At 38.3% G+C, this 15228-nt stretch overlaps 1 protein-coding gene across 3 annotated transcripts in view; it reads left to right on the forward strand.

The window, feature by feature from the left end:
- Positions 1-15228, forward strand: part of LOC108735146 (zinc finger SWIM domain-containing protein 8) — a 75318-nt gene that overhangs the window by 29889 nt on the left and 30201 nt on the right. For all 3 annotated transcript variants that reach the window (XM_025976658.1, XM_025976657.1, XM_025976656.1), the window contains exon 2: positions 11728-11982. In XM_025976658.1, the coding sequence (XP_025832443.1) occupies positions 11728-11982 (255 nt within the window). The remainder of the gene's footprint in view (positions 1-11727; positions 11983-15228) is intronic.

Here is a 15228-nt window from a genome sequence, read left to right on the forward strand (position 1 = left end):
CCTCTCGTCTTTTTGTCCTCACATTTTCCTCATGCTCCATTCTGTATATGTGCTCCAGCGATCTAACCCTTTGTGCTTTTATAGTTTGAACAATCCTCTTCATCATTCAGAAATTGCGATACTTCCTTGTGCGTTCTCCTTCTTACGTACCAAATCTTCGGCCATTTTTACTAGTCATAGAGTTTCCCTTATTGTTTTTTTGTACTAGTAACATGTTGATATTTCTGAATGACAGTTTTGGCCAGAAGTACGTCCTTTTGGAATTTACCATTTAAAATTCTCTCGTATTTCAGCCAATATATTTTTGACACTTTGACGAAGATATCTGAAAAGTTTCAAAAGTTTAGAGCTCACAAAAACTAATTATTAAACGAACCAGTTTCTTGTGACTTCTTCAAATGTGACTCACACATAAGAAAGAAAAGCGAAACAAATGGGTTTGTTGGATGATCATTCTTGTTATTTCTATTTCTTCACCGTTGTGCTTTTTTCTTTGTTCGACTTGCTGTTTGTGGCTCGACCTGGAGCGCCTACATCCATGGAAACACACACATACACACACAAGCACTGTGATACAAACGCCATGCGTCGTGCAGGTCTTTCTTTTTCACCGGAGAGATGTTATTGACCTTCTGGCATCAGCTGTTGTTTGTTTATAACGCAGCGTGGTCCAGTCGACATGCACGTACATGTATGTATGATGTATGCATGTATGTATGTAATTCCTCCAGGAACCCTTATTAACATTCGACCATGAAGAAAACGAACCAATTAAGCCACTGGCCTAGCATTAATATTGCAAATTGCGTGTCTAGTAATAATTGCCGAGGTACAAAAGTTGAAACAGTCTTCTGGGATGACGTATAGAGAGAGGAAAATTATTACAAACGGGGATACTTAGTAATGTGTAATATGATGCGTTTCATACTCCATCGTAACAACTTCGGAATTTATTCTTGCATTAATGTGAATGCACAATATGATTAGGGTTAAACGTCAGCAGTTCTTATTTTTGTTTCATCAGAACTGTAAATGTCAGACACATAGTTTTATTATTTCTTTTTGTAATAGCAAAATTTATTAAATATTAAATTTTTCATTCTGCAAAAGGAGTGGTACGGTTTCGATACAGAATTCTTCAATTAATAATCAGTTTTGATGTAATTGTAAACCTAATCTAAGGTTTTCGGTAAACATAGTACATATATCGAAATATTAAAATTATATATCGAGTGTTTTTTTAACTGTGATAAAATCTCACAGTCAGTCTTTTCCGTGATTTTTCAATTTTAAATTAATGATAATTAGAGCACAGCCATATTGGAAAATATGGCGGAGGTGCGGGGCGAGATATTTAAGAAAACTATTACACGTTCTTCTAGTATTCCGACTGGATGATAGGTTGCAACTCGACATCTGCACGTTGTTCTTCCCGAAGTTGCCTGGGATTATTTCGGGAAAGGTAGGCGGTGATGAGATTCACTGGAATAGGGGCCCTGGTGATGCTATCTATCGGATGGTAAGAAAAAGTGTTTGTGAAAACACTGGCCTTTTCCGGAGTTGGAGCGTCAATCGGGTCATCCATCCTTGGAGAAACTAGAGGACAGTTTCATCAGCTAGTGGAGAGGCTGATAGTCTGTCGCAATGATGGGGGTAGATGATTCTAGGTAACCCCAAAATTTTTGTACGACCAATACAATGGCAAGGGCTTTCCATTCCCATTCCGTGGTCATATAGTTCTGCTCTTGCTTGGTTGACATATTCCATCGGTCTTTCGTCTGGTCCCTCCGAGATGGCCCACTCGGCGTAACTATTGGTATCGGTCCTGAGGGTGCAGCGCTTTTTAGAATCTGCTTGTTCGATGATCGGGGAGAAGATCAGGACTTCTTTTAGCTTCCTGAAGGCGCCTCTCTGATGCTTCATCTATTCCCAGACAGCGTCCTTCATGGCTAGTCGGGATAAGGGGCGGGTGATCTCCGCGTATCCAGGGATGAAGCGAAGAATCAGTTAGACGTTTGTAATAACGTCGTTAGTAGTCGGGAGTTTCGCTGTTTAAACGTTTGCAGGATAGCGATGAGCTTCCAAGGACTATACGACGAGAAATGATGAGGTGTCCTGGGTACATAATTTCGGTACACACGAAATTACACTTATACTGGAGCATATGCAGCTGAAATTCCTCTGTTTGCTTGAAACAGCGCTGTAGCTCAGCAACGTGGTCCTGGAGAGTGTGAGACGTAACAGTAATGTCGCCCAGGTAGACCAGTATTTGTATTCCCTCTAGTCCCGTCTTGAATTTGTTCATAAGACGCTGGAAGGTTAAAGGAGCTTTGCGTAGACCAAACGGAAGTCAGGAGTACTGATACTGATAGATACCAAAAGGCGTAATAAACTGGGTGGACCAGGATTTGATGGCAAAAAGCTCGGAGGTGCATGGTGGACATGCAGGCATCACCTTTCGTGGCGTGCGGCACGTCTTTAATCGAGGTAGGGGATATACATCTGGTTTAGTAATGGCATTATGCGTAACGCATGGCTGTTGAATCTCGCTCTCTTCGATGACGTTTCCGTTGGACAGGGCGTGTATTTCCTTACGTACTACTTACCCGATACGGGTGACAGGAGATGGGAGGCTGGTCGCTGGTGATAAGGTGATGCATAGCATAAAGCGTCGACGGTCTGTGCACGAAAAATCCTTTAGGGGTTGGCCTTCATCTTCGCGTGGGTCCAGGGATATGATTCCTAGAGTGGCCATAGGAAAAGGGAACAGGGAGACGATTGGTTCTCTTCCTCGCATCCACGATGTAGTCCTGACCATAACAGGAGGGGAAATCTTTGATGACGCCGTTGACTGTAAAGATGGTAATCAACAACGGAAGTCCTTCCAAGGGATTCTAATTCCTTTGGGAGTGTCCGGCAGCTGCGGTGGTTATTAGGGCAGATGCACCCTCTTCGGGGCTCTGGTTGCCCTTCGTTATAAACGTGAAAGTATGACGGGTTTTTCTCCTGAAATACCATTGATTGGTGCTGTAGTCAACCATCGTTTCTGCATTTCGCAGAAAATCAATCCTGAGCCACAGGCGAATCAGTTGTGAAGTTGGGGAATCTGACGCGATGGAATTTCATAACTTATTCTAGAAAAATGTGATTTATTGATTATCGACAGTAAAACAACCCTCCGGGGCTGGGTAGAATTTTGCTCATTGCCATTCTGTAATGGTCAACTATCCTAGCTGGCTAGTTATTGCTAAAAATTGTTCGCCTTTGGTGTTTCACTCACTTCCATGAAAATTCCTTGATTTGAAATTTAATCGTAGAATTTACTTCAGGGTTTTGTCTAAAGGCGTTGCTCACACCTACGACAGACGCCTACATATCGACATTTGACCATAGCATGTACATAAAGGTCAAATATACAAATATTTCAATAAATAAAAATGCTATTTTCCTTCATGTCATATTGTCGTGGTTAGCTCTTAAAAATAATTTAAAGACTTTTTGAAGTGGACCATTGTTCTGTCACTTTCTTTTGAAAATAAGGAAGGGAAATTGTACATATACCATTAATTTTTACTCATTAACCATGAAGTGTAAACAAAACAGGACTCTGCTTATAATTAATTATCCTACTTGACCCAGCTGTCCGATCTTTACTTTTCAACTAGGTGCCCATTCTGGCCTTCTTGTGGTAAAAAAGAACCTAAACATGGTGCTTGTGCTATGGTATTGTGTTATATTTCCATTTATTTCTCGTCGTGTCACCTGCTTCAAAGTAGTTCGTGGACGTGATTCAAATCAAAACACAAACGAACGAAGCCTGAAAATGACCAGCTGTTTCAAACGTTTTTTTTTTAACGTACTTAATTTATGTTTTGACGCCTAGGTAATACGACTGGTGGCTCCATTATAGCGAGTGCATTGCCTTCGAAGGTCAAAGTTCCGGGTTCAAAGCCAACTATTGTTTTCTTTTTATTATATTACAAACAATGGCACACAAAAATAAGTACTCACCTAATAGATAGGTGTTTTGCTATTCTTGTTTTTTTTTTCCTTCTTAAGTACCGTGGTTTATGAGCTTTACTGGATCTAAGCCATTATTATAAGTTTGTGTAAATTGATACCGTCGTCTTCTTTATTATTTTTTGTGTTCGCTGTTTTAGTTTCCTCTTCGTAAGCATTGTAAGATATCTTTCGCTAAGCTTATTTGAAACCACAACCTAAAAAGCTACTGGCTGAAAGGTATCTTGCAAATATTCGTGTTACAAAGTTTCCTGAAGACATAAAATAATTCGAAGTGGTCTGTATTCTGTCGAAACTGCCAGACGCGGATCGCGAATTTGATCTTTTTGGATCTCATCATCGCGTCGACAGAATACAGACCACTTCGAATTATTTTATTCGATTAAGCTAACGTGCCTGTCACGTTGAGGTTGGCTACGCCGGGATTCGTTTTCAGCAAGTGGACCTTGTTGGAGCATACGTAATCCTAAAATGTAGCATCGTGCAACAGATGGCGTTTACTGCGCCATTTGTAGTATTTCCTGAAGACACTTGAATAATGACAAAGGTGTCTGTCTGTAGGTTGCCATAAAATTGATGCAGTGTTCACCATAATATTACGCATTAGCTTCGCATGGGTGTGAAAGGCTATCCATAAAAGTATGACTATTTTAGCCTTTTTCGACTTCCCCACATGACCTACCTTAGTTTCACCCATGTACCTTGCTCATCCCTAGAACAACTTGATCCTTTTGATATTTTTGAAATGGTGTTTTTACAGAAATTTTATTTTGTTGATCAAAACCAGCTGGAACAGTAAATGGCTAGTAACTGTTATAAACTGTCCATCATGGAAATCCTTTCTATATCCTCTTCTTCGATCCACTGTAATACTATTTGATTATTACTCAAAATTCTACTTTGTCCATGGCAGTTAAATATGTTGAATTAGTTTTTATATTTAGTTATTTTGCTATTATAATTTTTATAATATTTTGAACCCAGTAGCAAAATAGTACTGCTGGAGATGGTGGATTACTACGTCTCTATGGTTATTCAGGGATATTTAGCGAATTAACCTGTTAAATAATTGAGATGCTCGTCTGGAAGTTCCGATATTTTACTGGTCAAAAACGTCCTTTGTTCTTATAACTAATAAATTGTGTAATTCGTCCAGGATTACACTGAATATTCATCTTTTTATAATGATGACAGCTGCTTACTAATAAATCTGCAAGAATTTACATGAATGTATATTCATAAATCAATAAAACAAATAAAAAATGTACGAAAACAACGTCCAGGTTGGTTGTATTTTGAGTCTCAGTAGCGACGGTCTTGGCCCTTATTAAATTCTTTCGTTCGATTTGATGTAAAGAACTTCGGTAAGCCGATAAAGGCTATGTGTAGGGTGTTCAAATTGTGAATGGCTCATGATTTTATATTGAAAGCTTCCGCTTTGAAAACGTGCTTAAATTAACGAACTTAAAAAAGGAAAGAAAGAAAATATAATAGGATTGCCTCGAACTTGTTTATCTTTATTTTCCGTAATGTTAGCTCCTGGTTCATTGGAAATTGATGGTACACATGAAATACGAGGGCGGTTCAATAAGTACCCGTGTTTAAAGACAGAAGACGTTTCTGAGGGAAATTGGTGTTGTCATCGTATGCTGCCACCTATCAAACCACGCCAAAACGAATTTCAGACAGATTGATAGGTTAGTTTGGATTTGGCAGCCATCCGACTGAGACGTGTTTCGCTGGATGGAAAAAGAGCAGTATCGTTCGGTAACTCACTTTTTGTTTTTGGATGGGAAAAAATGCGAGGAGATGAAAACAAAGTTGGATTTTGTTTATGGAGATATTTCGCCATCTACGACCACAGTTAGATGTTGCTTCAACGAATTTAAACGTGGGCAAAGATCCGTTTTTGATAGGAGCGACCAGGAAGCCTGGTAAACGTTGTTACCGGGGGAGACACAGACGCATTTGACGAAAAAGAAGACAGGAGTTGTTGCCGCCAAAATGCATGAATTATGTTATGAATTTGCTGCCGCACACCCCGTACTCACTCGATTTAACTCCCTGCGACTTCATCTTGTTCCCTACCATGAATAAATGACTAGCGAGAAAGAAATTTAGCCCAAACGAGGAAGTCATCGCCAAGACAGAGGGGATTTTGGAGAGTTCGACAAATCTTATTTTTTGGAGGGGTAAAAAAATGGCAGGGTCGTTGGGAGAAGTGTATCTTTCTAAAAGGGGACTATGTTGAAAAATGAAAAAACAAATTTAAAAAAAAAAAGGTGTCTTCATTTCTAACACGGGTACTTATTGAACCGCCCTCGTATACGAAAGGAATACTTACGAGATACGAATGGTTTAATAAATAGCTAACGAAAGCATCTTTGGAATAGTGTCCATGTGAAGATGTACTCTTAATCCCATCATTGGTCTTGTCAAGCTTGGAATATTCTTTGGTCCTCTGGAAGTCTTTATTTGCGAGTATGTCCAGGATGGCCTGTCAATTCTCCAGGATCGTTTAAATCGATGCAAATCGCTTCAGATATCGTTTCAAATTGGGAAACAAAAATAATATATGGAAAGTACAGTGGACACTCATGAGATTCCATGTGATTGCACCTCAGAAAGTTCTATACGTGACAATTCCTAAAAGCTTCACTGACATGACGTGTGCGTCACACTCAGGATTCGTACATGAAATTAACCAAATTTCATACCGCGGATGATTATTTATCATACCACCCACCTTCCTGGATTTTGCCCCAGACAGCTTTCTCCTGTTTCCGGAGTTGAAACTACACCTAACCGGGAGATTTTCGTCCATTAAAATAATTCAGGAAAAATCGCCGGTAATCCTTGGCATGTTTACAAATAAAGAAAGAATTCCAGAGGACATGTCTAGTGCGACACGAGCGGTGGACGGAGCGATGGACTAATAAGTGTATATACTCACATGGATATTACACTACCATGGAAATCGTATGTCGCATTCGTGGAAGAACAAGTATACTTCTATAGAAGAATGTGTGCTATGTGTTTGATTGAATTTATTTTCGAATTCCAGATAGATCACAAAAAATATTGATATTGCGGTGATGATAGTCTTTTCTTTTTAACTTTATCTTTAATGATCGACAAAAGGGAAAGAAAAGTTTAATGATACTTAAGGAACATTCCGAACGATCAACTGCTTTTATTTCCACTAAATTTAAGTTTATAACAGCTCATAAATGCGAGCGTGTCTGTTAATGTGCCATGGATCTAAAATGGCACATTTTGGATAAACTGAACATTTAACGATTAAGAAACAGGACATACTAAAGGACGGAGCTTCTTCGATCACGTTTTTCATGAAAAGATCAAGAAGGCTAGGGGCTGGATGAGTAACTTATTGCGAAGAAGGGATTTAAAAGAATTACTATAATAACGGATAAAAAAAATAGCAATGGTTCATAGGATTTGTAGATTTAGAAAAAGCTTTTGATAATGTTAAATGGGACAAGATGTTAAATATACTTAAAAATGTAGGGATGAGTTACAAAGATAGAAGAGTGATATTTAGTTTGTATAAAGAGCAACAGGCAGTAATAGAGCTAGGGATGCAACGTAAAGAAGTAAATATTAGGAAGGGAGTCAGACAGGGATGCACACTGTCACCGCTATTTTTTAATCTATACATCGAAGACGCGATCAACATCATTAAAGACAGTACAAGTGTAGGGATAGATATACAGGGGCAAAAGATTAGTATGCTTAGATTTGCAGATGATATAGCATTATTAGCATCTAGCAAGGAGGACCAAGAGATAGCTTTAAATAAAATGGAAGCGCTACTGACAGATCAGTACTGTATGAAAATAAATAAAAGTAAAACTAATATACTGGTATGCAGGGAAATAAAAAGTAGGGAAAGAGCGAATATAAAGATAGGAGACAAAAAATTAGAAGAAGTGGCTGATTTTAGATATCTAGGAAGTCAGATAAGTCAGGACGGAAGGAGTAGTGCAGGGTCGTGTCGCCTTTAATAAAAAGAAGTCACTTCTGTGCTCGCGAACGGTTAATTTAGAAATTCGAAAAAGGTTGTTAAAGGTGTATGTTTGGGGCGCGGCGTTGTACGGGTGCGAAACGTGGACAGTGGGCGCGGCGGAAAAGAAAAAGTTAGAAGGTTTCGAAATGTGGTGTTACAGGCGAATGAAGAGGATAACGTGGGTAGAAAAGGTTAGAAATGAAGAGGTATTAGAAAGAATAGGAGAACAGAGGACTCTATGGAAGTCAATAAAATATAGGCGAGATAGGTTGGTAGGACACCTCAGGCATAAAGGGCTGGTCAGATACATATTAGGGGCAGAAACAGGAGTTAGGAGGGGTAGAGGTAGACCTAGGTTAGATTACTGTTCGCAAATAGTTAAGGATGTGGGCTGTTCTAGCTTTAGGGAAATGCGAAATTTAGCTTAGGATAGGAAAGAGTGGAGGTCCGTGACCAACCAGTCTTACGACTAACGACCCTATGATGATGATGGTTCAAAGACAACCTGGTGACGCTGTATCCAATACTAGAATTGGAAGTTTTTAGACGTTGCGCTCAACAAATATTAAAAGTTATCTCTTTTAACTCGTGAGGTCGTCAGTTTGGTGGAAACATACATAGGAGGGATGAATACGTGGCAAATGTCTTTGAATAATTGATCCACATGCAATCTTTCAGTAATGGCCCATTTGAAATGGTCGTTGTCAGTCTACGTTAAATGATAATCGATGAAATTGCAGTGAATGCTTTGAAATTTATTAGAAAGCCAACTCACGGAAATTCTCGTCCAGTGACTTGAAAAAGTTGAACAACTGGAAGACAGGTCACGGCAGTTATACCAACTTTTGAACGTTGGCGTTCCATTGTTTTTACATTCAGTTAATTCACTGTTTGATCGATTTGATCTGAGTAAGATATGATTAGAAACCGATGAGGTATTTGACTATTTAAAATCACCCACACCATTCGGTTTGCACTAAACTGATATTGAGTATAGTACAGCTTTCCATGTCTTTTACAAAAGACCATGCATTTCTTTCGGCTGCAACCTTTTTGTACCACCCGTTCCTTTTCCTTTTGCAGTTTTACTTCAGTGTTTCTTGTAATTTCTGGCTCGGTGAGGATATCATAATTGAGTCAGCGGCAGGTTCTGAAGTTCTAAAGGTTTAGACCATTGCTTAGCATTCGGGAGGACCTAGTTCGATTCTGAGGTCATTTGCTCTGGTCCAAGTTTTTCTGTGCTTTCCTTGGACCTCTTAGGCAAATGCAAGGAGAGCAATATTCCTCACATAATCATTCACTCTTTTCTGTCTTCAACCACCACTTACCCATTCCCAGGATTCCTAAAAGGAGGCTAAAGAGGGCCTTCTCTATCCTCCAGTGTAGTCCTGGGGGACTGTTCCATCACCAGTATTGGTAGCTGGTGGAATTGAAACACTGAATCCAGTAGGATTCCACCGATGCGAAGTTGTGCAGGGTCGTTTACTGTCTCGTTTCCTCTGAAGGCACTGGAAGTGGGAAAGCTTTCTTATGGTTGCTAAGCTGTTGAGGGCTTGGTGATAGTTTCATAAATGTTTAAAGGATGAACCATAAGCCATAAGTTGAGATTTTTTCATATTGTCATATATTTATAATAAATTAGATATATGGAGATGAAAAATTAGAAGTGGCTGATTTCTAGTATCTAGGAAGTCAGATACCTAAGTCAGTATGGAACCAGATGCAGAGAAATGAAAGAAAGGTTGGTGCACGGTCGAGTCGCTCTCAACAAAAATATTGTTGAAGGTGTATGTCTGGAATGTGGCGCCGCTGTACGGGTGTGGGAAATATAGACGATGGTCGCGGCGGAAAAGAAAATGTTAGAAGCATTTGAAATGTGGTGCTAAAGGCTACCGTGGATAGAGAAGGTTTGAAAAGAGGAGGTATTAGAAAGAATTGGAGAACGGAGAACTCTAAAGAAGTCAATAAAAAATAGGCGAGATTGGTTGATAGGACACCTTCTTAGGCATGAAGGAGACATATTAGGACCAGAAACAAGAATTAAAAGAAGAAGAGGTAGACCTAGGTTAGATTACTGTTCGCAAATAGTTAAGGATGTGGGTTGTTTTTGTTTTAGGGCTGACGACTTTATAATGATGATGTGTTTTTGCTGTTTTTTATTTAATTTTGTATAACATATGATCTATAAAACAGGTTTCTTTAATTTTATTATTACAGGGACATTGAAACATCAGTTTGTTCTAGTACCACCCTGATTGTAGCATGCTACGTTGTGACATTACCATGTCGTAATAAAAGTGAATAATATTCCTTTTATGTATTGCATTTTAAATCACTGGCTAACGTTCTAGAATGCTGTCGCTAATTCCATTAAAATTCGTTTTAATAACATGTCATTAATGGAGATTGCCGTAGCTATTTCAAAGTAATTGGAAATCCGGGAATTTTAAATTCGCGCTAAATCCGATGACGTTCGTGTTGTACCTAAATTATTATGGGGCTTGGAATTGAAATGGCGCACTTTATGCCCTTCTGCCGTGCCATGAACTTTATTTACATAGTTGCCTGCCTGCCTGCAGCGAACGTCTATTATACTGGCATTGTTGCTGTTGTTGTTTAAAATTAGTCGGTGGGTAATTGTAAAGTTTATCGATTTCCGGCTCCCATTATACGGGTACCCTTATCCCTTTTCGTTCCTATCGTAAAGGGCTGCCTGAGCTGCTGAACAATCGTTTTGTTTTATAAAAGTTATGATACTCATTAGTTGTTTACTATCAATAACTTCCAAGTGACACAGAAGATTATCAAACTTTACTACAATTTAAAATAAAACTGTTACATCTGACAATGTCAATGTTATGACGACGCTTGTACATATAAATGATGGGCAGTAGATGGCGCCACACTTTCCATACCTTGATATTATATCAAGATGTATAAAACAAGGCCAATAAACTGATTAAAATAAATAAATAAATAATATTATATCAAGAACAGGCTCCGTTTGGTTAGTGGTTTATCGAAATTGCATGTGGTGTGCTGATTACAACTAAATATGTACAAAGAACGTTCATGGTGACGTCAAAACTGTTCGACGTTTCGTCTTCTATTACAAGAGACACGTTCAGGAAATTTTGTGTTGTCGATGCAGGATCTCCAAAGCTGCTGCTGTCTCTTGTGATATGAGACGAAACGTTGAACCCTTTGGCGTTCGTCAGTAAAACACGGTTAGAATCCGGAAATTGAGTTTCTTCAAATAGTTACACCCTTATGTAACCATAACGCCCATCTGGACTTATTGGGAGATAGACTGGTGGAATATCTTCTCGTACATGAAGACCTATTTTCAGGCTGAAGACCTGATGATGATGATGATGATGATGATGATGATGATGATGATAAACTGCAACAAACAGTCCTACATTGAAATGATTTGCTGTTGTTGTTAATCATCATCATCAGAATTATCATATAATAATGATGCAAATTACCAGCGCTACAATGGTGTTGATTTTGGTCTTTTGTTTGCTCGTCACTGAACTTCCATAACTTCATTTTGTCTACCTTATCTCGATCTGGCAGTCTGGCTGTGTAATTCCACCCCTTAATTTGATGTTTAATGTAGAAAAAAAAAAAAGGAATGACGTATAGGTTAATGTTTGTTTTTTCTTTTGTTACAGATAAGCCGGTTAAAGTTCCGCCTTTGACGGAGTTGGCAGCGAAATGCGTCGCGTCCCATATTCCGTTCGAGCTCGTGGAACGGGTGTATCCGCCCGTTCCGGAGCAACTTCAGCTCCGGATCGCTTTCTGGAGCTTTCCGGACAACGAGGAGGATATCCGGTTATATTCGTGCCTGGCGAACGGTTCTGCGGATGAGTTCTCGCGGGGCGAGAGTCTGCATCGGAGTCACAGCGTCAAAGATCCGTTACAAATTGGTAAGTCCATACGCCTACGAAAGCGTCATTTATTCAAAATGTGTGGATTAACGAATGGAGCCAAAAGTGAAGATGCTATAAAATTATTGAATGATTATGTTGACGTCATCGATATAATGGTCTCTACAAACCGATCCAGAATGTAATGGCAAAAACCAGAAACAAAATGATATTTTTTTATAACTAGTACTTGTATTGAGCCTTTTAAATCAAGTAATAAGTATATCTATACAAGGTCTGTTCAAAAAGTGTCGGGAATGTGAATTTCCGCGGGTTAAGTATATCCCATTTTCGATTTTTTTGTGGCGTTATGTTGGTAGTCATGTCTCTCACTTATACCGACAAGTTCGGCCAAATTGAATGTTCAGTTAATTTTTGACAGTTGCTTTGCTTCCACGTGTTTTGGCTAGTCTTCGATTTTTGCCTATTTCAAAAAATACATCAAAGAATCTATATCAAATTTTTTGTGGAAAACAAAATAAATGCGCGGACGCATTCCGAATGTTAACTGTGACATATGGTGAGGCTACCTTGGACCGAAGCAACGTTGATCGGTTGTACAAAATGTTCTAAGAGGGCCGAGAAGATGTGAACTACGAAAAACGTACCGGACGCACGAACACGTCAACAACAGACGAAAACATTGATGAAGTGAAGAAAATAGTATTGGTCAATCGTCGAATCACTGTTAGAAAAGTTGCTGAGAACCTAAACATATCGATTGGCTTCTGCCATTCGATTTTTTCCAATGATTTGGGCAAGAGACGAGTCGCCGCGAAATTCGTACCAAAATTGCTCAATTTCGACTAAACAGCATTGCATTAACATTGCTAAGGAGCTGTTGGACTCTGTCCGCAACGATCCTTATTTGCTCTAGAGGGTCATAACTGGTGACGAATCAAATGTTTATGGTTATGGCTTGGAAACCAAGGCTCAATCATCCCAATGGAAGCTGCAGCACGAGGCAAGACGTAAAAAAGGGCCCCAAGTCGAATGTGAAGGTTTTGCTTAGTTTTCTTCGATTGCAGGGGCGTGGTGCATCATGAGTTCTTGCCACAGGGTAGAACGGTCAATAAGGGTTATTACCAGCAAGTTATACGCAATTTGCGCAAAGCAATCCGCGAGAAACGTCGGGATTTGTGGAAGAACAATTGCTTTTGCACCATGATAACGTTCGTGTTCATACATCGTTGCTTTTGCGCGAATTTTTGGCCAAAGACAACACATTAATAATACCGCAGCCACCGTATTCCCCAGATGTGACAACTTTGACTTTCTTGTTCCCGAAACTGAAGAGGCCCATAAAAGGACGACGCTACGCTACTTTTGAGGAGATAATGACGGCATCGAAGGAGGAGCTAATGAATATCTCAAAAAATTATTTTTTGAAGTGTTTCGAGGGTTGAAAAAAAAAGTTAGCACAAGTGTATAATATCTGGTGGGGATTAGTTTGAAGGGGACAGAAATAGATGTTCGTGAATAAATAAACAATTTTTGAAAAAACAAAATTCGCGATACTTTTTGAGCAGACCTTGTACATACATATTGATGAAAGGTATTCGTATTGGCACTGAGTTGGTCAAAAACATTTTTTGCCATTTACATGAACAACTTTTTTAACAGTTGACGATCTTGAAATTTCGTTTGATTGTTCTATTTCATGTACTTTAACTTCATCTTGAAAATTGAATGATGAAGAAGGTGCAAGTAGATGGACATGACTGCGACATCTCACTGCGTTCGTGTTGTCTTTTCTTACCTAAGCAATCAAATAAAACCATCCTTTTGTTAGGTTATGTCATGTCATGTTTCTCTCAATGACTAATTGTAAGGGTTTGTATTCTGAAATGAAATTGTATGATTTTTGATATTTGTTGGACAAGCAGTTTCAAAATAAAAATTAATAACTTTTTCCGGTGGGTAATCCGAAAGTAACTACTACTTATTCTTTTGTCTTATTAAAGAATTTTTGCGAAAAATCACGGGATTTTAATCTCATTACAATGTTTGGCTTTCTTTTTATCTTTATATTTTTCTTCTGCTTCCTGAAGTAATGAAGGGAATGAAAAGAATAAGCGCACGCACAAAACACAAAAATTGTTAGAACATTCTTCGTCAGTCCTGCTCCGTCAAAAATTTAAATTAAATTAATTTACGTAAAATCTAATTTTGTCGGTGAAATTGANGAAACGTTGCTCTTATTGAATGGAATAAATACTAGAAAAAACAACTAGTCGGTCTATTGGCAAAGTTAAATTCATATAAAAATTTAAATAAATTAAATTAAATTAAAAACGAATGATCAAAATTTTAAATAAATACACAAAAGTATTTTAAGTTTGTATTAAAGTTGCAAAATGGTTAAACTTGTGGAAATAATGTATGTTTTTTGTTTTATAATGATAATTACATTATTTTAGTAATAAACTCAAAAATAAACACTTTATTTGTAAAAGATAAAATTAAAGTATTGGAGTGTTTGCAATTTGTTTGGTTAAATTTGTTTTTTATACGAATTCTCGTTCTGTTGTTTTTAATGAGTATGATAGTTATTTTTTTGTGAGTGCCCTAAAAGCAAACATTTTAGCAGAAGGCAAGGCCAGTAAACGTTTCACAATATGGCTTATAACCAGCGCTTTTCGTGCCTTCTTTATGGCCAAAATAAACGGGCAAAGAAAAGTGCGAGCACTGGCGGACGTCAAGGAAAATCAGCGGGCGTTTGTGCAAGTTTGTCAAAGTAATTCAAGTCGTGTTTACATTTCACTGCTTTTTCGTTTCGCGTGGTGTGAATGGCAGGGAATTTTAGGGCATGACCTTTATGCTTAGGTCACAAATTAATGAAAAGTCAAAAACGTTTGTTTGCCATAGCTAGTAGAAGTTTTGGCGAAATATTTAATTTAGAGATGTCCTATTTTGTTACAAAATTTGAAGAAAGCGGTTATAGTACAGTCATTTGGTTCGAAAAATGTAACCACTAGTTTTGCCTGGACAGTTTTCCGGGAGTTTTGAAAATTGGTAAAATAGGATCGTAAATTACGATTAATGTCTTATGATTTCACTCTGACGTTGCTACGAATTCGTCACACGACGCCCTATCGCGTTTATATGAAACAAATTTAAATTGACTTAAACTATAAACTATAAATAATTTGAAAAGGAGAACCGACTCATTTTCATCAAAACACGTGTCACCTAAAAACGCCCAGCCGGGTTTATTTCAAAAAAAAAAAAATTTGACACATTTCA

The sequence above is a fragment of the Agrilus planipennis genome, unplaced genomic scaffold (genome assembly GCF_000699045.2).
Source record: "Agrilus planipennis isolate EAB-ADULT unplaced genomic scaffold, Apla_2.0 scaffold102, whole genome shotgun sequence".
NCBI classification, from domain to species: domain Eukaryota; kingdom Metazoa; phylum Arthropoda; class Insecta; order Coleoptera; family Buprestidae; genus Agrilus; species Agrilus planipennis.